Source organism: Poromitra crassiceps (genome assembly GCF_964638095.1).
Source record: "Poromitra crassiceps genome assembly, chromosome: 6".
NCBI classification, from domain to species: Eukaryota; Metazoa; Chordata; class Actinopteri; order Beryciformes; family Melamphaidae; genus Poromitra; species Poromitra crassiceps.
Window position 1 is genome coordinate 17032513 of NC_139627.1, and position 27965 is coordinate 17060477.

Below are 27965 nucleotides of genomic sequence, written 5' to 3' on the forward strand. Positions count from 1 at the left end.
CCACCACACTCCCCCCCCACACAAGGTAGATTCTCATCCAGTGTTGCCAGATACAGTGAATGGTTTCCAGCCCAAAGACTGTTCAAACCCCACCAAAAGCACACAAAATCGCCCAAACAAATGCTGGTCTGTGGGAACAAGTGGCTCTGTAAACCCGTCCAAAAGCCCGTTCACCCACCACACAATGAACCGCAAACCAGCCCAATTGGGCGGAAAACCCACCCATCTGGCAACACTGCTCTCATCATGCTCTGTCTCTCAAACCCCTTTCTGTTTCTTTCCCATTTGCATTGGAGGGGTGTGGCCACAAGGGCGTATCTCTACCTTTACAAAGATGTAACTGCTCTGTGTTTTTTCCACCAGGTCATTGAAACTCCGCCCAAAGCCCAGTGCCCCGACACAGCACCAGTGAGCCATGCAGACAGCTTCACATTGACTTGAAGATGCATTTTGAAGACAGAATTCCTACAGTATTTACCAATGTGACTGTTTACAGGGTTCCTATGCAGGTCTGGAAAAGTATTAAAAATGAATTTGATCATTTCCAGATTTGGGAAATGGAAAAAAGTTTGGAAAATTTTGAGGAATTTTGCTTCAGGAAAGGTCCGATACGCACACAATGCTTTTATGATGTTGTGTAGACCCACTCTTATTACCCAGCCAATGTCGAAAATATGATTTTTCTTTTAATGTAGGAACCCTGCCATTCATCTCACATATTCTGATGTTTGTAGCTGTGGAGAACAATCTTCATCTATACAGTGATATGACCTATAGCAGGGGCAAGAAGATGTCTTATCTGCGTAAATAATATTGAACACCAGACAATGTCATTCAAGATCTGGAAATTCGTGATTTTTTTTTTATTGAAAATGTGTAGGAACGCTGTGTTTAGCATTGTGTTCATATTGCTACAGTATAACACAAACAATTAACTTAGTAGCTAGTAGTAGTTTCAGCCAGACACTGAATCCTTCATAGCCAATGGTTGAATTGTACTGTCTCTCAAGAAAAATACTTTTTATATGTAATTATCACTGACAGTGTTATAAAGTTTTTAATATTTTTATACTCTGAAGCTGATTTAACGTGTTGCCAGTTGCTATGGACTGTCTATGTTGTTTGTTAGTGCACCAGAGATGGACCTTTTTATGCTGCCAAAGAGTTTTAAGTAAGGACACTTTGTCAAGAGTGGCTGAAACCAGTCTTACCGGCTGTTCTATTGTCATTCCAGTTTCACTGCCTTCCTGATGACTCAGAGGAAATCGTGATTGGTTAAAGTTTGTACTTGTAACCTGTTCATTTAAATACTTTTTTTTTTTTTTATAAAATATTTATGTACAAAACCAGATCAAGTGTAGGCTATTTTGTCGTCAGACCATCGCAGACATTTGCGGAGTTTTCCCAGTAGTTGTCAATTTCAGGTTGGTGCGCTTTTACGCACAGGAGAAACTGCGCTCTAGTCCAAGTGTCCCATTGTTTCGCTACAATTAGATGGACAGTTCGATTTATAAACGGCATACAACGAGGGAAACTTGAAGGTGAATCAGAGGTAGACTCAGCTCTCAGTCTGGAAACCGAGACTAAATCAGAGGAAACTATTGGAGACATGCGCACGGCGCGCCTGTCGCACATATCTTTTTAAGAGGCGAGGGCTGCACGGCGCAGACAGCCTAGCCTAGTAAACTCGGCCGGAGAACCGGACTGGAAGCGCTCTGGATCCAAACGTCGGACATTCAATTTGAGTGGATTATAACTGCAACATGAGTAAAGCGAAGACCAAAAATGATAAGACGACTGAAAAGGCTTTGGCTGCGGAGAAAGAGCAGTTTGGCAAACAGCAGGTAATTCATTTAGTCTGTTTTGGGAAAAGGTTGAGAGATCATTGGGGGGGGGGGGGGGGGGGTCGGCTCCTTGATTCCTCATTTGAAGGGATTTTATAATTATTAGAATTTGATGTTATGAGGATGTCTGTTGTGAAGAAATGACCAGCAAAAGACCACCAGAAATCTCTTAATTTTGAGCACTCAAGCCTAATGTGTTCTATGTGACTTATGAGTTTAAACTATATATATATATTATATATATATATGTGTGTGTGTGTGTGTGTGTATACAGTCAATGGTGTATACATATATATATACCGTATGTGTGTGTGTGTGTGTGTGTGTGTGTGTGTATACATTGGTGTACATATATATATATATATATATATATATATATATATATATATATATATATATATATATATATATATATATATATATATAGTATATATATATATATATAGTTCCACCATATTTGCTGTTTCCCTTTAAATATGTTCTTGCTGAGTGTCAGCCTCTCTTTGTCTAGTCTAGTATATGTCTCTGGTCTGGCAGCAGAATAATCCAGACTTCCTCATTGAGCTGCTTTAAGATGCACCTCAGATAAAGGCTGTCCTCTCATTTCTTTCAGCTTCACTGCATCAGCAAAACCGTCACCCCCAGTGAAACACCGCTGAAAGAGAAATATGTACGCAGTATCCTTTTTACCTATTGATTACCCCATGGCTTGGGATCATGCTTGGAGAATGACTTAGTAACAGGTTAGTGTAAAACCCCCAAAGCATCTGATTTAAGTCTATCACATGGGTTAGTTCACATGGGTTATTTGATTTAGTCTATCACATGGGTTATTTCCCCGCTCTTCGCAGATTAATATCCCCTATATTACTATTGGAATACCCCCCCCCCCCCACACACACACACACACACACAACGTATTTATGCAAACTTTACAGTGACCCCCATTTGAGGCCTACTGCGCTGCCATCCATGGGTCTGTTGGGTGTGTTTGCGTCTGCATATGGTGTGTGTTAGTATTTTGGTCTGTTGAATCTCCTTCACCACTGTGATGCTATCATCATGGGGACACATAAGGAGGGTGGAGCCACCACCTTCTGGTCCTACATCCTGAACCTGCCTCTGTCCAGCAACGCCATGGTCAGCTGGAAGTTCTGTAACCTGCTGCACAAACTGCTAAGGGACGGACACCCAAATGTGAGTTCAGTGTCTACACTGATGTGAAGTAAATAATGCTATGTTGTCTTCTAGATGAAGCGGGTCACCTCTTCTTACTCCTTAAAGTGCTAGAACTATAATTAGGCGATCATTGGTTGTTGTTCAGTCTTGTTCATATGACCTTATACATTTAGAGCCATAGCTTTATTATATTCTGTCTGTATTACCTATAATCATGAATATTCAACCATTTAAAACTGCGTAATCATCCAGATTTGGAGTTCCTTGGCTCCCCACCGACAGATTGAATAAACTTCTCAAACTGCCTCTCTCGCGTCTTCTTCCACACCTGCGTCATCTAAAGCTCCTTGTCCCGTGTGTCTGATCTGCAGGCTGTTAGAGATTCCAACAGATACTGCCGCAATGTCAAAGATATGGGCATTCTCTGGGTGAGTAATATGATGAGAATTGTGCTCAAAATACTCAATACTTAAGACGAAAGTACAATAATTTCGCACCAATCTTCCTACATAGTGACATCTAGTGTCGTGTTGGTTAATGACAGCTAGCATGTATCTGATTTTCTTCCCAGGGAAACCTGCATGATCGATACGGTCACATCGTCGCCTTGTGTGCCAAATTCCTCTGTCTCAAAATGGAATTCCACGCTAAGGTGAGATTGTTAAAATTGTTCTTTAGGGTGATATTATATTATATATATATATATATTATATATATATAATATATATATATATATATATATATATATATATATATATATATATATATATATATATATATATATATATATATATATATATATATATTATATTATATTATGTTATTCTTTAGGGTGATATTAGGACAATGTTATTGATGTTTGGACATTATTAGGCAATGATCACGTCCCCTTCCACAGCACAAGTCAATCCCCGGTAACCTGGAAGCCAGCGATGAGACTCTGGAGAGAGAGGCCGGAAGTGACATGAACAAAGTGTAAGTTTCTACTTCTTTCCCACAATAATGCAAAAACATTAAACGCCCTAGGCTACAGGTAAACATGACATTTGGGGATTAATACAGGAACCTTGTTTCAACATATTGCAGGTTAGATATGACGCAGGAACTGTTGGATTACATGGACGCCGGCCTGAAGATGGCCGAGACAGGTTAGTCCATCCTGTGGCGTCTCTTTGCGCTGTGCAGGTTTCATTGTTGTTCATCCATACTGGCCCCCTTGAAAGTCTCAAAAATGTTCACGGCCCATATCCGACTGTAAGCAGTATGGAGGCCAAATAATGCCCAGAGAGCACTATGCATTATTGATTACCCCCCCCCCCCCCCCCCCCCCATATATCATGTTTTTCAAATTTGGTAGCCCACTTATACCTTTGCAGCCCAATCTATAGTCTATGTTGATCTACCTCTTTCATTGGTCTTTGTTTGTTCTCACTCAAAGTGCTGCGTCAGCTGGATGCCAACGCGGCCAAATCTACTACTCCAGCTGGCCAGTGCCGCCTGGCACCTCTGATACCCCTCATACAGGACTGCAGCTTTCTCTATCACTTCTCTGTCAGATTGATGTTCAAACTTCACAGCCGTGAGTCTCTCTCTCACACACACACACACACACACACACACACACACACACACAAACACACGCGCACAAACACACACACACACACACACACGCATGAACACACATGCAAATTTGTCTTCAATCAAACCCTACATCGATCATATCCTTTGTTTTGTAGGTGTTTCGGCAGACGCTCTTCTGGGACATCGGGAGCGGTTCCGTGATCTGTTCACCAGGTACGTTTTATCATTCATCATCAACACACAGACTCTTATATCCCTCATGGCTCAGATAAGGTTTAGTGACAACTGTCTGCTCTTCAGTCTCACACAGTTCTTTGACCGAGCCAGAGAAATGGAGTTCTTTAAACGTGTCATCCTGATCCCAGATCTACCAGATGTAAGTCGTCGGTTGTGTGTTTCCACAAGTACATACAGTACGTGTCTGCGTTGTCTGCGCGTGCGTGTGTATTCCCAATGTGCATAAGTGTAATATTTTGTTTGTGGAATACCCTCAGTCTCCTCCCAACTTCCTCCGTGCCGCTGCCCTGGCCGAGTACAAGAAGCCGGTGGTAGTTATGCCCAATGAGGAGCCTTATGAGGAAGAGGAGGTGGAGCCTCAACCAGAGCACAGGGAAGCTCCTCAGATCCCACAGGTACTGTAACTCCTATATCAATTAGACAAAGCACTATTTTGTCTGGCAGTACTACCTGCTCAGCCACATGTCTGTCTGTCATGATGGAAGATGTGTTTGTGTTGTGGCAGTATACTACCTGCTCAGCCAAATGTCTGTCTGGCATCATGGAAGATGTTTTTGTGTGTCGTGGCAGTACTACCTGCTCAGCCAAATGGGAGCGGCAGATGTTGGGGTGGAGCAGAGGGAGAAGGAGACAGAGACGGAGAACGACACTCTGAGGAGGGAGCTGGAGGTGCTCAAACCAGAGCTGCACCTCATTAAGACGCAGGTAAGTCTGGATTTGTGTGTGTGTGTGTGTGTGTGTGTGTGTGTGTGTGTGTGTGTGTTATATATACCATCATTTTAGGGATGCACATATATGCACCGATATGTCGATATTTTCCAACTCTTTTTGCCGATTGCTGATACCGATATATGCCCCCACACACACACACACACACACACACACACACACACACACACACACACACACACACACACACACACACACACACACACACACACACACACACACACACACACACACACACACACACACACACACACACACACACACACACACACACCTAATTCCAGAGAACATCAAGTCTCTCCAACTAAGGTTATGTAAAACATGTAATATTTTTCATTTATGTAAAATTTTCTTTTAGAACAAAAAGGGAAGGTTCATCCTACTTAAACATGCTTGGATTTTTTATTTTATTTTTACCTTTATTTTTACCAGTTAGTCTTGAGATCAAAGATCTCTTTTACGAGCAAAACCTGGCCAAAATGGCAGCATCTAAAAACAACAACAGCAACAACAACAACAACAACAACAACATAACGGCTGACAACAACAACTGACAGTAGCCACCAGAGCATTTGGGCATTGGCCTGTCATATTGGCAGATATATATATTAGAGCCCGACCGATTTATCGGTCCACCGATATTATCGGCCGATAACCGATATATCGGTATCGGCCGATATGTTGGCCGATATGCCGATATTTCTTTATTTTTTATTTTTTAAGTCATAGACAACATGTTGTATATTTGATTTTTTTTTTAAATTCAAGTTATATTTTCTATTTGTTCTATTTGTGCTTTTGTATTTCTAGTTATTTATAATTATTAAATCCCCAGTTAAGTTTACTGTTTCATTGCATTAATGTCATTTTGGACAATAAAGTTTATTGATAAGCTGTAAAATATCCTGCCTACATTACATATCTCAAGTCATGTCAAGTCATATCTTTGTCAAGTGTTTGATATTTGAGGGATCATTGCAAAAACATTGTGTAATATAATGTGTATATTTAATATAAGAATATTGGCCGATATATCGATATTGGATTTCTTTTACTCCCTAATATCGGTATCGGCATAGGCCTCAAAAATCCAGTATCGGTCGGGCTCTAATGTATATATAGCTATATGGCCAATGCCAATATTTCTTTTTAAAACCTTTATCGGCTGATACCGATGATGACGTGCCGATATCATGGTGCATAATAACTCCTCTGTTCCACCTCATCGCAGGCTCAGAGGTGTGTGACGGAGTTGAAGTCTCAAGTGAGCCGTCTGGCAGCTGAGCTGGAGGAGCAGCGCACTCACAAGCAGATGGCGCTGGTGGACAATGAACAACTGCGGATGGAAGTGCAGGGTTTGCGCTGTGCCACTGTCGCCAATGCGGGGGCACAGGTCGGATACAAGGAGGCAGATAGTGAGTGCACACTTTCGGGTTGTGTCTGAAATAGAGAATCGCAAGGTAGTTGAGCTGTACGTCATTTCTTATTTCTCTTCTCTTCTCAATACAGGTAGAGCTCAGGCAGCAGAGCTCCGTTTCTCTCAGCTCAAAGAGAGACACGCGGAGCTGGTTAGCGGGCACGCTGACCTCATGAAGAAGGTGCAGTTGCCCGTATGTACACATGTGTCTGATCAGGCGTTTGACGTTTGTTACTTACTCTGAATTGTGGATTTGTTGTTGCTGTTGTTGTTGTTTACGTGTGCAGAACGCAGACACGGTGAAGATTCTCACCAATGCAAAACAAGAGCAAGATGATCTGCTGAGGGCCAGACAGCAGCTAGCTAACGAGCTGGACCATCTCAAACAGGAGAACAGAATCAAGGTGGGCCTACCCTGTGACCCTAAACTGCTGCAGCAGACAGCACAACTGATAAATAACTTCTATTGCATCAACCTTTCAACCAAATCGTCTCATGAAAACTATCCTGAGAACGTTGACTATATGTCTCCTCTTCTGAGTAGATGGATCAGCGGCAGCAGGAGGTTGACCAGCTAAACAGAGAATTACTTGAGCAAAGAGCAGAAGTGTCTCACATCCGCAATGCTCTGGGAAATAAGGAGATGGTAAGAATGATGAGAACAGAGTGGTAAAACTTTAAATACATACACACGTTTTCAAATGTGTACATGTCTCATTCAATTGCCCCGGCCGTCGCCATGTTTGTCTTTCTTATATGGTCTCCAGGAGGGGTCCCAGCTGAGCAGCACGCTAGCAGGACTGCAGGCGGACAGGGACGCCCTGCGGCGCTCTGCCATGGAGAAGGAGGCGGAGCTTTCCTCCCTGAGGCACCAGGCACAGCAGCAGCAGGGCTGCCTGGACCTGGAGAGGGACAGGAACCACAGAGAGCTGGAGGCCTTGAGGGCTCAGCTCCAGCAACAGGTATGAACCGATGATGACCGAGAATCAAACCGCTCGTAGGAAATATGCACATGAAGCCAATGTGACGGCACGGTGGCTCAGTGGTTAGCACTGTTGCAACAAGAAGGTTCGAACCCCCGGTCCATCCCAGATCGTTTCTGTGTGGAGTTTGCATGTTCTCCCCCCGTGTTCGTGTGGGATTCCTCTGGGTGCTCCGGTTTCCTCCCACCATCAAAGACATGTACTGTATGTTAGGGTTAAATACTCCTGGCCCCGGACTCACATTGACTTGCATATGTCATGTTTTACAGCTTGCCATCAACGCAGAGCAGAAGTTAGAGATTGACAGACTGAGACGAGAGCTGGACCAAGCTCGAGCGGAAGTGACACGTGCAAACGGCGCCCTGCAAAGCAAAGAAATGGTAGGACGGTTCATCTCGGACCCTTTCTTCTAACGTAGTCCACGATGCCTCCGGAGGGGAACTCGTTGGAATAGCGTGATCCTCCCACGTGCTATGTCCTACCGGTGAAGCTTCCCCTGTCTTCCCATGTCTCGGAGGAAGCATGGAGCCAGTGTTCAGCTCTCCCCAGATCGGCAGAGGGTGTAGCAGCAACCAGGATAAATAAATTAAATTAGCACTAATGGGGGATAAAAAATAGGGGGGGGGGGGGGTAATAATAATAATAATAATGCTCCATTATGTAATGCTCTATATGTCCAGGCGGGGTCCCAGCTGAGCGGCACGCTGACAGGGCTGCAGGCAGAGAGGGAGGTGTTGCTGCGCTCTGTGAGGGAGCAGGAGGCGGAGCTAAAGTCGCTCAGACAGCAGGCACAGCAGCAGCAGAGTTCCCTGGACCACGAGAGGCAGAGGAGCAGCAGAGAGCTGGGAAGCTTGCAGGCCCGACTGCAGCAACAGGTATGCCTGCCTGGCTGTGTGCTGCTGAAGCTGCTATAGGCTCCTTTCACTGGCCGACTAAGACTCTTCTCATCGACTACTAATCGACTAATAGGGGGCAAATGTGAAATTCATGAACGTCTTCGGGTGCCGAGCTGATGGGTTTGGGTTTGTCTTCGTAGGCCAAGGTTATTATCGTTAACGCAATAACGAAAACTAGTTGTGAAAAAAACAAAAACAAAGCTTTACAACAACAACAAAAACATAACTAACTGAAACTGTATGTGTTTATAAAAAAAAAATCTAAAATAAACAAATTATAGAGAAAATGTCTTTAGTTTTTGTCTGTCAATTTATTTCATAAATACGCCTACTATTTTGGGTGGATATGAAATCTATCTTACTTTTTCTTTTTTCCGCTGTGCCAGTTCCACTTGGCATTTTGAACTCAAGGCTGCATCTTGTGTAGACTGTTTGTGCCTATATCTACATTTTATGTACTGTTGTGTCCAGTTGAATGTTCCTTTTTAATGACACAAACACACTGACTGACACACACGTCTGTAATAGTTGTCTTTTGTGGATGGTTGTTCATCTGTCCTAAGTGAATAACATTTGTAAATGGTAAATGGTGATGTTTTGTTGAGTTAAAAAAAATATATATACCGTATATATACTTTTTCTGACCTTTTAGAATCTTGCCCCTGGCAAATACCCCATATTTCAACAACTACCAAAATCACTAAACTCGCATAAAAAAATAGTTAAAACTAAACTGAGATTGAAAACAAAGTCAAGACAAAATGACAATAAAAACGATTGAAAAATGCAAAAGTTGAACAATAACCTTGTGTTCAGGCGTGTCGTGAAGGCGAGCTGACCCAGAAGCTGCAGGAGGAGCAGTTCTGTCTGCTGCAGTGTGCAGTGGTGGAGGCTGAGGGCATCATCCTGGACGCCGTGGCCAAACTGGATGACCCCATACATGTCCGCTGCACCAGCTCACCTGGTAAATCTCTTTCACTCACTCACTCACTCACTCACTCACTCACTGACTCACTCACTCACTGACTCACTCACTCACTGACTCACTCACTCACTCACTCACTCACTCACTGACTGACTCACTCACTCACTCACTCACTGACTCACTCACTCACTCACTCACTCACTCACTGACTCACTCACTCACTCACTCACTCGCTGACTCACTCACTCACTGACTCGCTCACTCACTCACTCGCTCGCTCACTCACTCACTCACTCACTCACTCACTCACTCACTGACTCACTCGCTCGCTCGCTCGCTCGCTCACTCACTCACTCACTCACTCACTGACTCGCTCACTCACTCACTCACTCACCCATTCATTCACTCACTCACTCACTTACTCACCCATTCATTCACTCACTTACTCATTCACTCACCCATTCATTCACTCACTCACTCACTCACTCACTCACACATTCATTCACTCACTCACTCACTCACTCACTCATTCAAGTAGGTTGTTCAGTTATCTCACCAGCTGTTTTTCCACTATCATTCAGATTACTTGGTGAACCGGGCTGAAATCACTCTGGGCTCCATAGACAAAATGCAGCAGAGCCAGTTGGTGTACGTGGGAAACATGAACGGTGTGTAAGCAGTGGAGTGTTTTCAGATGTGTGTGTTTGATGAACAGTGTGTAAGCAGTGGAGTGTTTTCAGATGTGTGTGTTTACATGAACGGTATGTAAGCAGTGGAGTGTTTTCAGATGTGTGTGTTTGATGAACGGTGTGTAAGCAGTGGAGTGTTTTCAGATGTGTGTGTTTGATGAACGGTGTGTAAGCAGTGGAGTGTTTTCAGATGTGTGTGTTTGATGAACGGTGTGTAAGCAGTGGAGTGTTTTCAGATGTGTGTGTTTCATGAACGGTATGTAAGCAGTGGAGTGTTTTCAGATGTGTGTGTTTGATGAACAGTGTGTAAGCAGTGGAGTGTTTTCAGATGTGTGTGTTTACATGAACGGTATGTAAGCAGTGGAGTGTTTTCAGATGTGTGTGTTTCATGAACGGTGTGTAAGCAGTGGAGTGTTTTCAGATGTGTGTGTTTGATGAACGGTATGTAAGCAGTGGAGTGTTTTCAGATGTGTGTGTTTCATGAACGGTGTGTAAGCAGTGGAGTGTTTTCAGATGTGTGTGTTTGATGAACGGTGTGTAAGCAGTGGAGTGTTTTCAGATGTGTGTGTTTCATGAATGGTGTGTAAGCAGTGGAGTGTTTTCAGATGTGTGTGTTTCATGAACGGTGTGTAAGCAGTGGAGTGTTTTCAGATGTGTGTGTTTACATGAACGGTGTGTAAGCAGTGGAGTGTTTTCAGATGTGTGTGTTTCATGAACGGTGTGTAAGCAGTGGAGTGTTTTCAGATGTGTGTGTTTCATGAATGGTGTGTAAGCAGTGGGGTGTTTTCAGATGTGTGTGTTTGAGCTCCAAGGAAAGCTTTTAACTGAAGAGATTTGAGCGTCCATGATCGTCTCATATTCTTTCTAGATGCCAGTGGTTTGTTGAGAGCGGTCACGCAGTTCTCCCATCTCGCCGCTGACACTATTGTCAACGGAGCAGCTACCTCACATTCTGCTCCCACTGACCAGGCTGACCGTAAGACACACACACACACACACACACACACACACACACACACACACACACACACACACACACACACACACACACACACACACACACACACATTTTCGCGGGAGTCTCCCTATTTTTAACCCTTTCTCCTGCTGTTTATTGTTTATTGCTGTGTTCCTGATTGGTCATTTCTAATGGCTGTTGTGGCTTTAGTTTTGAAGACAGATGGAAGTTTTGTCTAATATGAAACTAGATGTCCTAAGGCAGTGGTCCCCCAACATTTTTAAGTCCTGTACCCCCTCAAACATTCAACCTGCTGGTGGGTACCCCCTGTACCTCCAGGGAGCTGGACAGATTTACGTACCCCCAACGTAACTGTGAGTACCTTGGGGATAAGCAACCTAAGGCATCCATTGGTACTAACTGTGTCATGCTAGCTTGACGGGAAGGGAGCTAAATAACGCTCTTTTGGCGAGGGGGAAATCTTTTTTTAAAGGGGTCCCTTGACCTCTCACCTCAAGATATCTGGATGAAAATGGGTTCTATGGGTACCCAGTCTCCCCTTTACAGATAAGGTAGCATTTTTCGATAGCGTAGCACGCGCATTTTTCGACAAGGCAGCATAAATCGACAGAACAACAGATCACATCATCACCGGCGGAGTTTTGACGGACATGGCGGCTCCCCTACCTCTTTTTCGCAGCCTAAAGTGGGCAGGTATGATATACATACACTATAATGCACTCTTTGTGTGCTCTAGGTTTGAGTGACAGCTGTCGGGATTGTGCGAGCCACTGTCTGCAGTTCCTGAAGGAGCTGAAGCTCCAAGCCAGCCTGCCGAGAGCCAACCCCTCTGCAACACGCTACACGGTGCAGCGCATCCTCGCCTTGGGACAGGTTTGACTTAGAAACATCCTCGCCTTGGGGACAGATTTGGGGGGAACCAGATTTGTATGTCTATAACAGAGGTTCCAAAACTTTTCAGACCATGTACCACTGTACCAAATTTCCCAAGTACCACTTCCCACTGCAGATACCCCCCCTCCTTGATTTAACCATGCAATAGCATCAGAAAGGCTAAATAACTACTAGGGATGCACCGATTGTGAAATTCTGGGCTGATACAGATTTTTACAGCTGGAGGGCAGCATAAATTTAACATATAAATGAAACGTGAATGCGGTTTTTTTTACGTGATTTTTAGAAAACGCTTCAAAAGGCATAAAAGTGATTAACGTTCGTGAAGATTATTCTGCTTAACCTAAATTCGCGCTCCCATAAACTTTTGTTAACCACAGACCTTATTTGAGGCATTCAAGTGAAATCCCCATTCTAAAACCCTGTAGACTCCCCCCCCCCCGATGAACCAACATGGCGGCGATTTCTGGTTAAGCCTACAAAAATACATCATTCCTGCGGTGCTCTATATCAGTTACTTGCTTTCTTGGTCATTTCGGCATGCTTTATCGCCTTTCCAGGCTGTTATGCGTGGTGTTATAGTAGCGTTACTACCACCTACTGGATCTTCTCTGAATCTGCACCTGGGCAGGCTACTGTTGTCCGAGTCAGACTGCAAATAGCCAAGATGTTTAGCCAGTGCAAAATTGATGCACCACAACAGATCAACTTTGGCAAATGTCATCTTATTTGCCAATAGGCCGATGGCAATCAGCAAGGCTCTTGCGTATCACAGTTTTGGAATCACTGGTCTCAAGATCAAAGAAGTTCCCAATACTTGCTCCACTACTTATTCCTATCAGAACAAGCTATGATGCAAACTTCAAGCGTGTTCATCTTGTTTCTTGTTAAGGAGCTGCGTCCGAAAGGGCAGGATGTGGCAAAGGGACACATGGTGGATAACGAGATGATCGCTACATCTACTGCTATTGAGGAGGCTGTGCTGCGCATGGATGTAAGGACATAAGGCCCACACATAATGACAGATAAACACACGCACGCGCATAATATATATATATGGTGAAACCACCATTTCTCACAGCTGTTTCAATCTTTTCTCTTTCTCAGGAGATACTGAATCAGGCAAAGAGAGACACATCTGGCGTTAAGCTAGAGGTCAACAAGAAGTAAGTAAACAAACAATATTGTCTGTGAAGTAGGGTCGTCACGATACTAGAATTTCAAACTTTGTTATCGATACCCAGGAAAATATCGATACCCAATACTACTGAGTGGGATGGGGGGCGCGGGGGGGGAGGGGGTCGGATCTACACAGCAGATTAGCCCTGCTCTAGTCATCAGCCTATCAGAAAGGAGGGACAAATCAGTAGTATGTTTGATTTGTCAGAGAAAGCACTACCGGTATCGATACGGTTGCAAATTAGTATTTTATCCATTATTATTTTTTAGTATCGATACTTTTGACAACCTTACTGAGATGTACATTTTTTTAGCTTCTTTATTCTCTTCATTCATCTTCACTTTGTTATTTTCCGTCACAGTATCCTTGGATCCTGTTCAGACCTGATGAAGGTGAGACGGCGTCCTGTTTGCAAATCATTTCCTGTGAACTCAGGTTGAGATTCAGATTCACCCATTAGCTATTCTATCTGTACGTCTCCCCTCCAGGCCATTCACATGCTGGTGACAGCTGCTACTGACTTGCAGAAAGACGTCGTGGAAGGAGGCAGGGTGAGTTGGTGTGACACACTGTCACTTGGAAGTTCACAATCAAAGTTCAGGAGAGATTTGAATTTTCTACTGATCTACTTTCCCGACAGAAGTGTACACTTTCATGCTCAGCTCTCAAAACCAATTTCCTCCAGTCTCTTCTCTTAGTTCTCTCTCAGCACAACCTCACTTTGCATCACAGCTGTAGATGTTATATACACAAGCATTTTCTATTAGATACTCATCGCACATACTTCAGTCTGAATTTGTAGAATCTCAATCTAGTGAACCCGCGCTTGAACAGAATCGGCTGTCGAAGATGCATAAAAGGATGCTCTTTTTCTCTCCATAGGGGGCAGCATCTGTCCAGGAATTTTATGCCAAAAACTCCTGCTGGACAGAGGGATTAATCTCTGCCTCTAAGGCTGTAGGATGGGGGGCCACGCAGATGCTGTAAGTAACAAACCATCGACTCAAAATGAAAACAGATTATTAGTCGTGTCTATTACATAATATACCTCTATTATTATTATTATTATTATTACAATGATTATGTCAAAGCACCAACACTGAGCCTGAGGAGGTCATGCTTATGCTTGGACTGTATGTATCTCCGTGCTGTCAGAGATTCTGCTGACCGGGTCGTGACTGACGGTGGTAAATACGAGGAGCTCATCGCCTGTTCGCATGAGATCGCTGCTAGCACTGCGCAGCTCGTCGCCGCCTCCAAGGTACAGACTCGAGTGGAAACGTCCTCTATGATCTGATCAGCCGCTCATTTGGTGCCCCCCAATACGTTCATATTCTGCATGATGATTGGTGTGGTGTCTCCAGGTGAAGGCTGACCGTAACAACAAGAAGCTGCACACGCTGCAGCAGGCCTCGCGACATGTCAACGACATGGCCGCCGTGGTCGTCACCTCCACCAAACATGGCCAGCGGCGGATGAGTGACCAAGGTGATCTGCCGAGACATAACAAGGACCTTGTAATGCCACTGTGATTCCACAAGTACTGATTGCATGTGGTTTGTTTTGACGTTATCTTCACAGGCGTGATGGACTTCTCTGGTATGTCTGTGATCAAGCTGAAGAAAGAGGAGATGGAGGCTCAGGTGACATTTTGTTTTATGTTCATTTATCTCAGATGTCCTGTTTTGTGTATAGAGAGCCCCAGGAATGAGTCCGGAAAACAACGATAACACTTCCGGGTTCTTCACTGTTTTCGCCTATGGGATTTTCTGAATGGGTTTTTGGCGCGATGCTTCAAATGAGGTCTCTGGGCAACGCAAGCTTAATCAAACGCGAACCAGTGTTCAGCGGGATAATCTTCACACATGAGGACCACTTTTATGAGTTTTTAAGCTTTTACGTGCCGTTAAAAGGGCGGCTAGCTAGCAAACGGCTAAATGAGACTACACTGTTGAGTCGACGGGGATATTATACGTCAATAACGTCATCGCTTCAAAGGACGAACACGGAAATTCTCTTTCCCTCACCTGGTTCAGCCCGGGGTAATCCGTGCACAGCAGCGCACACATCAACAACACTCCAGGTTGAGTGGTGACGTGACGGGGAAGCCTACACTGTGTGTACTTCTGGATTAGCTTAGCACAAGCTTTTTACTTCTAGTGCTCGCATTTACGCTGGTGGTCCTCATGTGTGACGATTATCCCGCTGAACACTGGTTCGCGTTTGATTAAGCTTGCGTTGCCCACAGACCTTATTTGAAGCATCGCACCAAAAACCAATTCAAAAATCCCTTAGGCAGAAACAGTGAAGAACCCGGAAGTCCGCGACTTCCGCGTTCCGACTACAAAAATATACGTCATCCCTGGGGCTCTCCATTGTGTGTTGATAGCAAGTTAGGTGACTGACAAGGGCAGAGGACGTGTGTATCTAGCGTGTGTGTGTGTGTGTTTTGTTTCTTCAAAATCCCAGGTGAAGGTGCTGGAACTGGAGAAGCAGCTGGACCACGAGCGGGTCCGCCTGGGGGAGCTCAGGAAGAAGCACTATGAGCTCGGAGCCCCCGGGACCCCCGCCGAGGTGGACGGAGCCGATAGCTTCCCACCGCCTCCGCCGCCCACGTTGCTCGACTCCATCCCAGTGCCCCAGTCCTATTCACAAACACAAGCCTACCTGAACACTCAGAGCTTCACATCGAGCAATCCTTTCCAATCTTCTGCGCCAACACAGACCTACTCACAGGCCCAGTCCTACACACCTTCTCAGTCCTACACACCACCTCAATCCTACACACCTTCCCAATCCTACACACCTTCTCAGTCCTACACACCTTCCCAATCCTACACACCTTCTCAGTCCTACACACCTTCCCAATCCTACACACCACCTCAATCCTACACACCACCTCAGTCCTACACACCTTCTCAGTCCTACACACCTTCTCAGTCCTACACACCTCCTCAGTCCTACACACCTCCTCAGTCCTACACACCATCCCATTCCTATGCCCCATCTCAGCCTTATACAGGAAACCAAGCCCAAAATTACCTAACACCTCAGTCCCATTCACACCCCCAACCCTCGTCTCCCGACCTCTCCCGATCCCACCCTGCCTCTCAGGCCCAGACGGTCCCACAGGACAATCCGGAGCTCAACAAACCAGCCACTGCAAGGAGAAACAATATCTTTGCCAAATCTGGAAGCCTGCTGAAGAATGCGGTAAGTGCTGAATAGGGATGGAACGATAATGACGGTATACTGTATTTCACGGTATTCATTTTTTAACGTACTATGGCACATCAGAAAACAAACAAACAAGTGTTTTGGTTTGAAGAAAAATATTGCTTTATTGAACTAAAACTGAAACTAATATGAGAACGGTTGCACAAGTGTCCTCCATATGGATTTATTTGTAGTGGAATATTGCACAACATATCCTGGGCACCGTATTACAGGGAAAGCTTAAGGTACAATAACCATGGTTGCTTGATATCATGGCATACCTTAAAACAATATATCGTTACATCCCTAGTGCTGAACCCCATCTGCTAAATTAGGATATTCAGCACATATGCTACATGTAGAGGTTCACATGAGTGCATGGTATATGTGATGTGTCTTCATGTAGAGGTTCACAGGAGTGGATGGTATATGTGATGTGTCTTCATGTAGAGGTTCACAGGAGTGGATGGTATATGTGATGTGTCTTCATGTAGAGATTCACATGAGTGCATGGTATATGTGATGTGTCTTCATGTAGAGATTCACATGAGTGCATGGTACATGTGATGTGTCTTCATGTAGAGGTTCACATGAGTGGATGGTACATGTGATGTGTCTTCATGTAGAGGTTCACATGAGTGCATGGTATATGTGATGTGTCTTCATGTAGAGGTTCACATGAGTGCATGGTATATGTGATGTGTCTTCATGTAGAGGTTCACAGGAGTGGATGTATATGTGATGTGTCTTCATGTAGAGGTTCACATGAGTGGATGGTATATGTGATGTGTCTTCATGTAGAGGTTCACATGAGTGGATGGTATATGTGATGTGTCTTCATGTAGAGGTTCACATGAGTGGATGGTATATGTGATGTGTCTTCATGTAGAGGTTCACATGAGTGGATGGTATATGTGATGTGTCTTCATGTAGAGGTTCACATGAGTGGATGGTATATGTGATGTGTCTTCATGTAGAGGTTCACATGAGTGGATGGTATATGTGATGTGTCTTCATGTAGAGGTTCACAGGAGTGGATGGTATATGTGATGTGTCTTCATGTAGAGGTTCACATGAGTGGATGGTACATGTGATGTGTCTTCATGTAGAGGTTCACAGGAGTGCATGGTATATGTGATGTGTCTTCATGTAGAGGTTCACATGAGTGGATGGTATATGTGATGTGTCTTCATGTAGAGGTTCACATGAGTGCATGGTATATGTGATGTGTCTTCATGTAGAGATTCACATGAGTGCATGGTATATGTGATGTGTCTTCATGTAGAGGCTCACAGGAGTGGATGGTATACTGTATGTGATGTGTCTTCATGTAGAGGTTCACATGAGTGGATGTATATGTGATGTGTCTTCATGTAGAGGTTCACATGAGTGGATGGTATATGTGATGTGTCTTCATGTAGAGATTCACATGAGTGCATGGTATATGTGATGTGTCTTCATGTAGAGGTTCACATGAGTGGATGGTACATGTGATGTGTCTTCATGTAGAGGTTCACATGAGTGGATGTATATGTGATGTGTCTTCATGTAGAGGTTCACATGAGTGGATGGTACATGTGATGTGTCTTCATGTAGAGGTTCACATGAGTGGATGTATATGTGATGTGTCTTCATGTAGAGGTTCACATGAGTGGATGGTATATGTGATGTGTCTTCATGTAGAGGTTCACATGAGTGGATGGTATATGTGATGTGTCTTCATGTAGAGATTCACATGAGTGCATGGTATATGTGATGTGTCTTCATGTAGAGGTTCACATGAGTGGATGTATATGTGATGTGTCTTCATGTAGAGGTTCACATGAGTGCATGGTATATGTGATGTGTCTTCATGTAGAGGTTCACATGAGTGCATGGTATATGTGATGTGTCTTCATGTAGAGGTTCACATGAGTGGATGTATATGTGATGTGTCTTCATGTAGAGGTTCACATGAGTGGATTGTATATGTGATGTGTCTTCATAGAGGTTCACATGAGTGGATTGTATATGTGATGTGTCTTCATGTAGAGGTTCACATGAGTGGATGTATATGTGATGTGTCTTCATGTAGAGGTTCACATGAGTGGATTGTATATGTGATGTGTCTTCATAGAGGTTCACATGAGTGGATGGTATATGTGATGTGTCTTCATGTAGAGGTTCACATGAGTGGATGGTATATGTGATGTGTCTTCATGTAGAGGTTCACATGAGTGCATGGTATATGTGATGTGTCTTCATGTAGAGGTTCACATGAGTGGATGGTATATGTGATGTGTCTTCATGTAGAGGTTCACAGGAGTGGATTGTATATGTGATGTGTCTTCATGTAGAGGTTCACATGAGTGGATGGTATATGTGATGTGTCTTCATGTAGAGGTTCACATGAGTGGATTGTATATGTGATGTGTCTTCATGTAGAGGTTCACAGGAGTGGATGGTATATGTGATGTGTCTTCATGTAGAGGTTCACAGGAGTGGATGGTACATGTGATGTGTCTTCATGTAGAGGTTCACAGGAGTGGATGGTATATGTGATGTGTCTTCATGTAGAGGTTCAAAGGAGTGGATGGTATATGTGATGTGTCTTCATGTAGAGGTTCACATGAGTGGATGGTATATGTGATGTGTCTTCATGTAGAGGTTCACATGAGTGGATGGTATATGTGATGTGTCTTCATGTAGAGGTTCACATGAGTGGATGGTATATGTGATGTGTCTTCATGTAGAGGTTCACAGGAGTGGATGGTATATGTGATGTGTCTTCATGTAGAGGTTCACAGGAGTGGATGGTATATGTGATGTGTCTTCTTTTGCTCAATTGCAGTTCAGACGAAATGAAGCCGGAACAGGAGAATCGTGAATCCTGACTGGAAAAGAAGAATCTGACATAATACCTTCTATTTTACTGTTGCAATTAATGAAAAGATGAATATCCTTACATGTGTTTAAACAAATGTTGATTTAATTACGTTGAGATGTAGAACAGGTGCGCTTCCTCAATTGCCTGCTTGGCTGTGGGTGCTCAGCTACAGAAGAAACTTGTAGGAGAAAATCACTCGATGAGTGAGAATAGCGGCACTCCAAAAAGTAAAATGCAAGACTTTTGCTCAGGTTTCCATTTTTATTTCAGGCTAGACTGACGCGTTTCGGGCATGGGCCTTCATCAGAGCATCATCTGATTGATTTAATTACATTTGTACCTATTCTGCTGTGTAATAAAAGGCAGAATATGTAATAAATTGGTTCAATATATTTTGTAATCATACTCTGCCAGCCTTTATTCTGTGACTAATTATTATTGTTCTCTATAAGAACTGATTTATTAAAAATCATTGTGAAATGCGTTCATCCTCACCGAAAGCAGTTGATTCCAGTACTTGTTACGGATTGATTTAATTTATTCTCTGCACATCCTACTATATTGTTCTCAGCATAGAAGCTCTATGGGGTCAGGGGAAAAGGTAAGGGAGAAGCCTTTTCACACAATTTCCCACATATCTTCCTACATTTGTGACATTTAAGTGTGAGCAACTTCCTAGTTAAACCTGTTGGCGGACATCTACGACATGATGAGGGACGTCAGGGAGGATGTAGCAGAAGCGTTGGAGCGTTGGAGCCGGCCACAGTACGAGCAGGACTTCAGGGTGTGGGACAGAGAGGTCTGGAACAGAATTCTGGAGAATTGGCTGGTTCAGCTCCAGCAACTGGTATGAAGTGGCAATGTAGAATCCAACGATAACATACAACAACAAACCATAAACAACACTGGACTCACATTTACTTGCATAATCTGTGTTTTACAGCATGTCATCAACGCAAGGCTGAAGCAAAGAAGTGACGGACTGAAGTCCATGACGGCACTAGGGGGTGCTTGAACTACCCCTACAATTAGCATGCACGCCCTGCAATTTTAAAATAAAATATAGCTTTTTAGTTTGCTATGCTGTTTGTAATAATAAATAAATAATAATAAAGAAAATCCCACTGACCTCTGCTTAAGTGTGGTGTGATTGTTCTGTTCATTAGCCTGTCAAGAAGACATGTCAAGAAGGTTTGTTGTGACGGCTTAGTGAACAGAAATTGAGTCATTGAACTGTGGTGTGTGAAGATGGACCGATTTTTACAACAATTATGGTTTTGGGTTGTCCGTACGGACGTCCGATGTTCGTTAATGCGATATCTGAGGAACGCCTTGACAGAAATGTCATCAAATTTGCCTTAAACGTCGACTTGGACTCAAGGATGAACTGATTAGATTTTGGTGGGCAAAGGTCAAGGTCACTGTGACCTCGAACGCCATTTTCAAGATTGTTAATGTGATAACTCAGGAATGCCTTGACAGAATTTCCTCCAATTTGCCTCAAACATCCACTTGGACTCAAGGATGAACTAATTCAATTTTGGTGGTCAAAGTTCAAGGCCACTGTCACGACGCCATTTCCAAGCTTGTTAATGCGATATCGAACGGAATGCCGTGATGGAATTTGTTCCAATTTAGCTTAAACGTCGACTTGGACTTAAGGATGAACTGATTACATTTTGGTGGTGAAAGCTCAAAGTTCAAGGTCACTGTGACCTCACGACTGCTTGTTTCATGCTCGTGAATGGAATATCTCAGGAACGCCTTGATGGAAGTTCATAAAATTTGCCTGTGTCACTGTGAATGTGAAAATTTGTCACTGTGACCTCACGAACGCCATTTTCTAGCTCGTTCTCAGGAAGGCCTTGACGGAATTTCACCACATTTGGCTCAAATGTCAAGTCTGGACTTCAATTTCAAGAAGCATTGATGATAAATGGTACTGACATGAATTGAATCCTAAATGCAACAATAATTCGTAATACATTCTACGAAAGAAGAAAAAATACTCAGCAAAAACTTTTTTGTGACATTTGCAGGTTACTGATTGCAGACTATAAATTCTGTATTACCAATAAGGTTAATTAATATGACTTATTTTTTCTTTATTTTATTGTTGATTTGTATGATTTTATATAGGGTTTTATTATTTTATTATTTTACTTAGTGTGAACTGAGCACGTCTGGACATTTGAATGTTTTCCAATGAAGATTGAGGAAAGTCTCCAGTCTGTCCAGAGGAGGGAAGCACTGCGCTGACGTCGCCTGTCTGCCGGAAAGAACGAAGAAGAAGAAGAACAAGACGAAGAAGAAAGACTGTTTTTCAGAATGGCGGCGAACCGGAGGCTGCTCAAGGTAAATTCCATGATCATTGAAATAACAACATTTACCCGGAGTTAATAAGATCTGTAACGACATGTCAACTTAATCAAACCTTTGTTGACCCGAGCGGGCCTGTTTACAGTCCTCCTATGAAGTAAAACGGTATTTAATTTAGCTAAAGTCCGCCGATTGGCCGTGTGGTTCGTGTTAACTACGTTACCGACAATAGCCTGGACACGGACTCTGACGTCATTCGGCAGTCACAGAAAACTATTAGAAATAAACCGGACAAAAAAACCCGGACACCTAGCTACGTTTTTCTTTGAAGGCAGCGGTTCTCCAACAGGTCCCGTCGTGAACCAAGCTAGCGTGAAGTTCGCAAGCTGATCCTTTGATTTAACGCTAAATCACCTTCCGGACCAGGAAGAGAGACGAGGAAGTAATTAATGAAATTAGCTTCTGCATAATCGTTTCACGGGAGACCTGCAAACCCAGAACAACACTGATTTTGAAGTTAGTCGTGCCACACCAACAGCTAATGTTATGTTATAACGTTACATTGATTGGGAGCGTTATAACATTACATTAACAGGAGTTCTAGGTATGGCACGGCTGACTTCAAAATACACTAAAGACAGATGTTTTACATCAACAGCTGTGGTGCCTTTCTAGCCCAAAGTCATATTCTGACAGACTTCAGCTCAACCAAACATCAGCCTTAGACCCAGAGCTCTAGTGTTCGTATCAAAACCTAACGCTACCTAACTTCGTCAAGGTTAATAATAATAATCACACAAAGCACTTTACAGTATGGCTGTCAGTCCGGTTTAGTGGATTATTCATTCATTCAAAAACACACTCTTGGCATTTTATTTTATGGACTTGTAAATACAAAGCGTCGCTAAATTGTGAGTGTATTTAGCTAAGATAATGAGTGTGAATGTGCATTATCATATTATTATCTTTTAAATAGGCCCTTTAACTTGTGCTAGAGTCCACCTTGCGATAGGATCACACTAGCCGCGATGCCCAACGAATGTGGGCCAGGGGCGTAACGTGGGGGGAAGGCCCCTTGCTCGGATCACGTCCATTTTTTGAACTCGGCCTTTATTTTGATGTCAAACACACACCTGTAAAGGTTCATGACTGCATCTTGCGTGGTTTTGAGGCTGTTGTGCTTCGCAAAATCTGTCCACAGACAGATGGCTTCTGTGATGGGAAGTTCCCACCTGATAGTGACATACCTGCTGTCATGTGTTCACCTGTCTTCTGACACATTTTCCATGTCAGCTAAATCTCGTTGTCAGTGGACGGGAAGTAGAAGAGTGTCCACACAGGCTTATCCTGTTATTATGGTAAATGGTCTGCATTTATATAGCGCTTTTATCCAAAGCGCTTTACAATCAGTAGATAGTCTACATTCACCCATTCATACACCAATGGCGGCAGGCTGCCACGCAGGGTGCCTACACACCATCGGGAGCAAGGAGGGTTAGGTGTCTTGCCCAAGGACACAGCGACAGCAGCTGGGAGGGAGCGGGGATCGAGCCGCCAACCCTTGCGTCATTGGCCGACCCGCTCTACCTCCGGAGCTAAAGCCGCCCCTGTTATTAGCAAACAGCACAGATATAACTGTTGTAACTCAACTGCCTACTCTGTAGTCTGTAATTTATGAAATCAGCATTCAGCACTGGCAAATGATTGGCCAATTTGACTGTGACCACACCTATTATTAAGAAGTGTGTAGTAGACAGGGATCACTACTACAGGATCATATATACATTTTTGTTGTTGCAGGAACTGGATGAAATCCGCCAATCTGGGATGAAATTATTCCGCAACATTCAAGTGGATGACTCAAATATTTTGAACTGGCAAGGGCTCATTGTTCCTGTAAGTAATGAATGCTGTAGATGACTCATCATTCTTTGGTTGGAATTGTATCTGAATGCAATGTGTTACATCATGTTACATTCCACCCCGTTTCTTTCCCCGCTGTTTCTTTTCTACAAGGACAATCCTCCATATGACAAAGGCGCTTTCCGCATTGAGATCATATTCCCTCCGGAGTATCCCTTCAAGCCGCCCAAGATCGCTTTCAAGACAAAGATCTACCACCCCAACATTGACGAGAAGGGCCAGGTGTGCCTGCCTGTGATCAGTGCAGAGAACTGGAAACCTGCCACCAAAACTAACCAAGGTACGAGCCAGACTGAGTGTAGCATTATCCTCCACTGTGTCCCTGCACTCAGCTTTATCCTGGATAAACCCACCTAGAATCAGTTTGCGCTCCTTTTACAGTAGGCCTAAATTTGCTGTGGGCATTACATTTTCAGATGGTGTTTTTAAGGCTGATGGAAAAGTATCGGTTTGATTACCGCGCTTTGAAAGACTCGGGGTAACGTCAATTAATGTCCAGCATCAACCTCAATCAAAGTTAGCAACAGTCACCCGGATCCAGACAGGCGCGCAGGTTCCCGGGTTCCAATTAGGGATGGGCATTTTAAGCAATTTAAATACTCGAGTACTCTCCTTCTGTTATGAACGAGTGCTCGAGCACTCGTGCGGGGGGAGGGGGGGGGGGTCTGTGTGATTACTATGGTAATGACTGAGCAGGGGTAATCTGCTGTGTGGGGGGCTGTTCACACATTACGTTTGCATTTTTGCATGGAAAAAGCGCTACCTGGAGCATTTTTTGTCAGGAGAGGAACTGACTGATATTGGGTGACGCTAAGCTAACATCTAAAGCCTACCTCAGACAGTAGCCTATCTCCGATGGTTGGATGGATGGCATTAGCGCTTTGGAGCAGACACGTTGTGAAACAAGCGAAGGCATTTCCATGTCCATTGTCCAGCAATGTCAGGTTATTGTCCAGTATCCTCCATTTTACTTTATGATCACTGTTACATTAACGTAAATCCACGGATTACAAGGTCCGGTGTTCTGCCAAAAAGTGAAAACTGACCAGTGTGATTAACGTTACAGCTGCAGCTGAATAGTGATCACCATGAAGCGATTGTCTCCCAAAAAGTGATTCTTTCTCCACATTTCTTGTGGCTAACGTTATGGGAAACAACAGTGTAGTCAGTAAACTAGTGCAACGTTTTGAATGAGTTTTATCGGGCATGCGCTATGAAGAAGCGTGCGTCTCATTCGGGAGAATCTCCAGCCACCATTTTCGGGATGAGCTGGAAAACTTCCGGTTAAAACTTTCAAAATATTGTTACTTAAACAAAAGTAAATAGCTTATTGATGCACGTTGGAGGAGAAAAAGTATTTCAACGAATGAAGCAGCAAACCTTGTATCAAAATACTCGTCGTGATGTTATATGGCGTGAAACTGTGGCTGTAAAGCATTACTCAAAATAAATAAGGTTACGTTACAATAAGCGTTTTATTTTGAAAGCAACAAAGCGGATGACGTACTTGTACATTCTGGCTGACTTGACGCCCGTGCAGTTCATGCTGCCAGATCCACATGACGATGCGTGCGTAGATCTTAGACCATTTTTAAAGGGGGGGGGGGCGAGTACCCGAACAGCAGAAACGTTACTCGAATACTGACGTTATGAACGAGTGCTCGAGTACCCGAGTACTCGCGCCCATCCCTAGTTCCAATCCGACCCGTGGTACCTTTACCACCTCCCCACCCCCCCTGTCTGCCCACTGCCCCATCAATAAAGGCAAAATGCCCCACAAATAATCTTAACAAAAAAGAAAGCATGCTGAGGGAAACTTTAGTTGATAAAAGATTCTCACCCTGTCTGCAGAACATGCAGAAACAAAATCGCTGCGGTCACCGCCACGGCACCACCGAGTCATCTTCGCACTTTTTAGCGAATGAAAGGCAACGTTAACATCGGACATGTCTGAAGAAGAGCAGTCGTTCGAAACCTCACGTTTGTGGAAGGTTAAATACATGAGATAACAGGAGCTACAGTGTGCAGACTTTTTTTCTTTGTATATGGTTTTTGGTTCCTGCGCTTGCTTTATTTTGTTGGATGTGCGTGACTGCTTAGTTCAGGGGTGTCAAACTCATTTTAGTCCACGGGCCACATGGAACCCAATTTGGTGTCAGGTGGGCCAGACAATGAAAATCAATAATCAATAATAAGCTATACATGACAAAACCTCCACAGGGTTATCTCAGCTACCATCAAGCACATGATCAAATCTACTGTCTGTACTGTGCATTACAATCAGGGGTGTAGTGGAGGGTAAACGCAAGTAAATGCAATTTTCCCATCCCTTTAAAATGAGGCAGATAGTTTACTCACCTATTTTCAGATCAACTGTATCAATCAATGAGGGCAAACAAGGTGGATAAACTACTCACCTTGGATAGTTTACCCACCTCTGTATTTATCACTACACCCCTGATTACAATTGATGACAACTGTGCAATTCTCTATAGTCAAGCAAAGGTAATGAAAATAGCTGACCATTTAGTGAGTAATACAGAAAACATGAATAAGCAACTTAATATTTAACTTGCTCCTGAAACCTGCTACCTCTTAGCCCTCACAAGTGCATCAAATTGGATTGAAGGACTTCTCAGTGCAATTTTCACACTTTGCAAAGTCATCCTTTGGGCCGGATTGGACCCTTTGGGGCGCCGGATCTGGCCCCCGGGCCGCATGTTTGACACCCCTGGCTTAGTTTGTCATAAAACAAAGGGGAAAGTGTTTATTTATTTTTATGGTTTTGGTGGAATGCCATTGTAGAAAATCGCGTTTTACTTTTAGACACATAACAGATTAAAATACTCATAACTTTTGATCTGAGAGAGCTATCACAAGTCATTCAAAAAGTTATAGGGGAAAGACTTGTTTTCACGGAAATGTCAAAAAATGAAAATGGCAAATGTTCACCATGGGGAGGGTTTCTGCACGCCGCCATGCTTCCATTCAACTTTGTTGAAGGCAAAGGCTTCCGAAACTGAATGGACTTTGAGCCTGTATAATGTTTTGTAATGTACAATGTAATACACAGTGCAAAGTGCCACCCACGATTTTGTTATTGAACAGCGTAATTAACGGTTTCAAATGGCTCTTAAATACACAAAAATCTGACATTTTAACATAAAATCTTAACCTTAAAGTATGCTCGATTTTGGCTGTTTTCTGATTATTATTATTTATTTATTTTATATAAAAAAAATTGTTTAACCGATGGGGGAAATTAGTCATTAGGAAGCTCCCGAAATTAAACCGCCTATCTTTTTTGCCGCCTCTCCCCTCTAGTGATCCAGTCTCTCATCGCTCTGGTGAACAGTCCTCAGCCCGAGCATCCGCTGAGGGCCGACCTCGCAGAGGAATACTCCAAAGACCGCAAGAAGTTCCTGAAGAACGCCGAGGAGTTTACAAAGAAACACGGCGAGAAGCGACCCGTGGACTGAGAGCACGACACTGAGACTTGTCGCTTGTGTCTGGCCTCTATTCAAAGGGCTGTCCCTGACTCTCTCTCTCTCTCTCTCTCTCTCTCTCTCTCTCTCTCTCTCTGCTCTTACTCCAAACCACCGGAGGCGCCCCGCTCGTGCGCACCGCCATTCTAGCACTGCACGGTTTCTGTTTCACTTTGCCATAAAAGCGGGACTTTTTGGTGAATAGGCAGGCTCTTGCCTCTAGGTGTCAGCTTTTAGGTTGTTACTATCTTTCTATTGATTCCTTTATTAGAAAACCATGGCTTCTTGTAAATGAAACTGAAAAAACTGAAAAGGAAAAAAAAAAAATACTGTTCTGCTTTAGTTGAGTGCTGAATGTTTTCACAAAGGAATCATTTGCTTATGCAGGTCTGTTTACAGATTCCCAGATGTTTTTGAAAGTGATTGAAATGCACAGTATATAATACTATTGTTTATATCTATATCTATTGTCTCACCTTTATATTCCATTGTTTTATTTTTCCTTTAAGTTGCACTTTACTCTGTGGAAGTAGCCTTTGCAGTCCTGACATCTAAAGTTGGTTAGCGATGCAAAGTTTCAGATGTAAAAGAAACTGCAAAGAGACATTTCTGAAAATGCGACG

The 27965-nt window shown here is 43.5% G+C and overlaps 2 protein-coding genes across 2 annotated transcripts; both read left to right on the top strand.

Annotated features, from left to right (window-relative positions):
• Positions 1 to 1377: 1377 nt before the first annotated feature.
• On the top strand, positions 1378 to 20661 carry LOC310778846 (huntingtin-interacting protein 1-related protein-like). Its single transcript, XM_083639288.1, has 34 exons — positions 1378 to 1844; positions 2458 to 2521; positions 2899 to 3041; positions 3395 to 3451; positions 3595 to 3675; positions 3922 to 3998; positions 4110 to 4171; positions 4462 to 4602; positions 4760 to 4817; positions 4905 to 4980; positions 5099 to 5236; positions 5412 to 5546; positions 6802 to 6985; positions 7080 to 7168; positions 7275 to 7391; positions 7532 to 7633; positions 7755 to 7949; positions 8240 to 8350; positions 8651 to 8845; positions 9683 to 9830; positions 10373 to 10459; positions 11349 to 11456; positions 12196 to 12332; positions 13246 to 13347; positions 13461 to 13519; positions 13895 to 13925; positions 14022 to 14084; positions 14416 to 14516; positions 14689 to 14794; positions 14898 to 15021; positions 15115 to 15176; positions 16003 to 16746; positions 19580 to 20462; positions 20559 to 20661. Exons 1-33 carry the CDS (start codon positions 1764 to 1766, stop codon positions 19613 to 19615), a joined length of 4014 nt encoding a protein of 1337 aa, XP_083495414.1. The 5' UTR covers positions 1378 to 1763; the 3' UTR covers positions 19616 to 20462; positions 20559 to 20661.
• A 1264-nt stretch (positions 20662 to 21925) lies between these two features.
• LOC310778853 (ubiquitin-conjugating enzyme E2 L3-like) lies at positions 21926 to 27730 on the top strand. The gene is made up of 4 exons (XM_083639299.1): positions 21926 to 21970; positions 23735 to 23830; positions 23951 to 24137; positions 27182 to 27730. The coding sequence occupies exons 1-4, from the start codon at positions 21944 to 21946 to the stop codon at positions 27334 to 27336; spliced, it is 465 nt and encodes a 154-aa protein (XP_083495425.1). The 5' UTR covers positions 21926 to 21943; the 3' UTR covers positions 27337 to 27730.
• Positions 27731 to 27965: the final 235 nt, after the last annotated feature.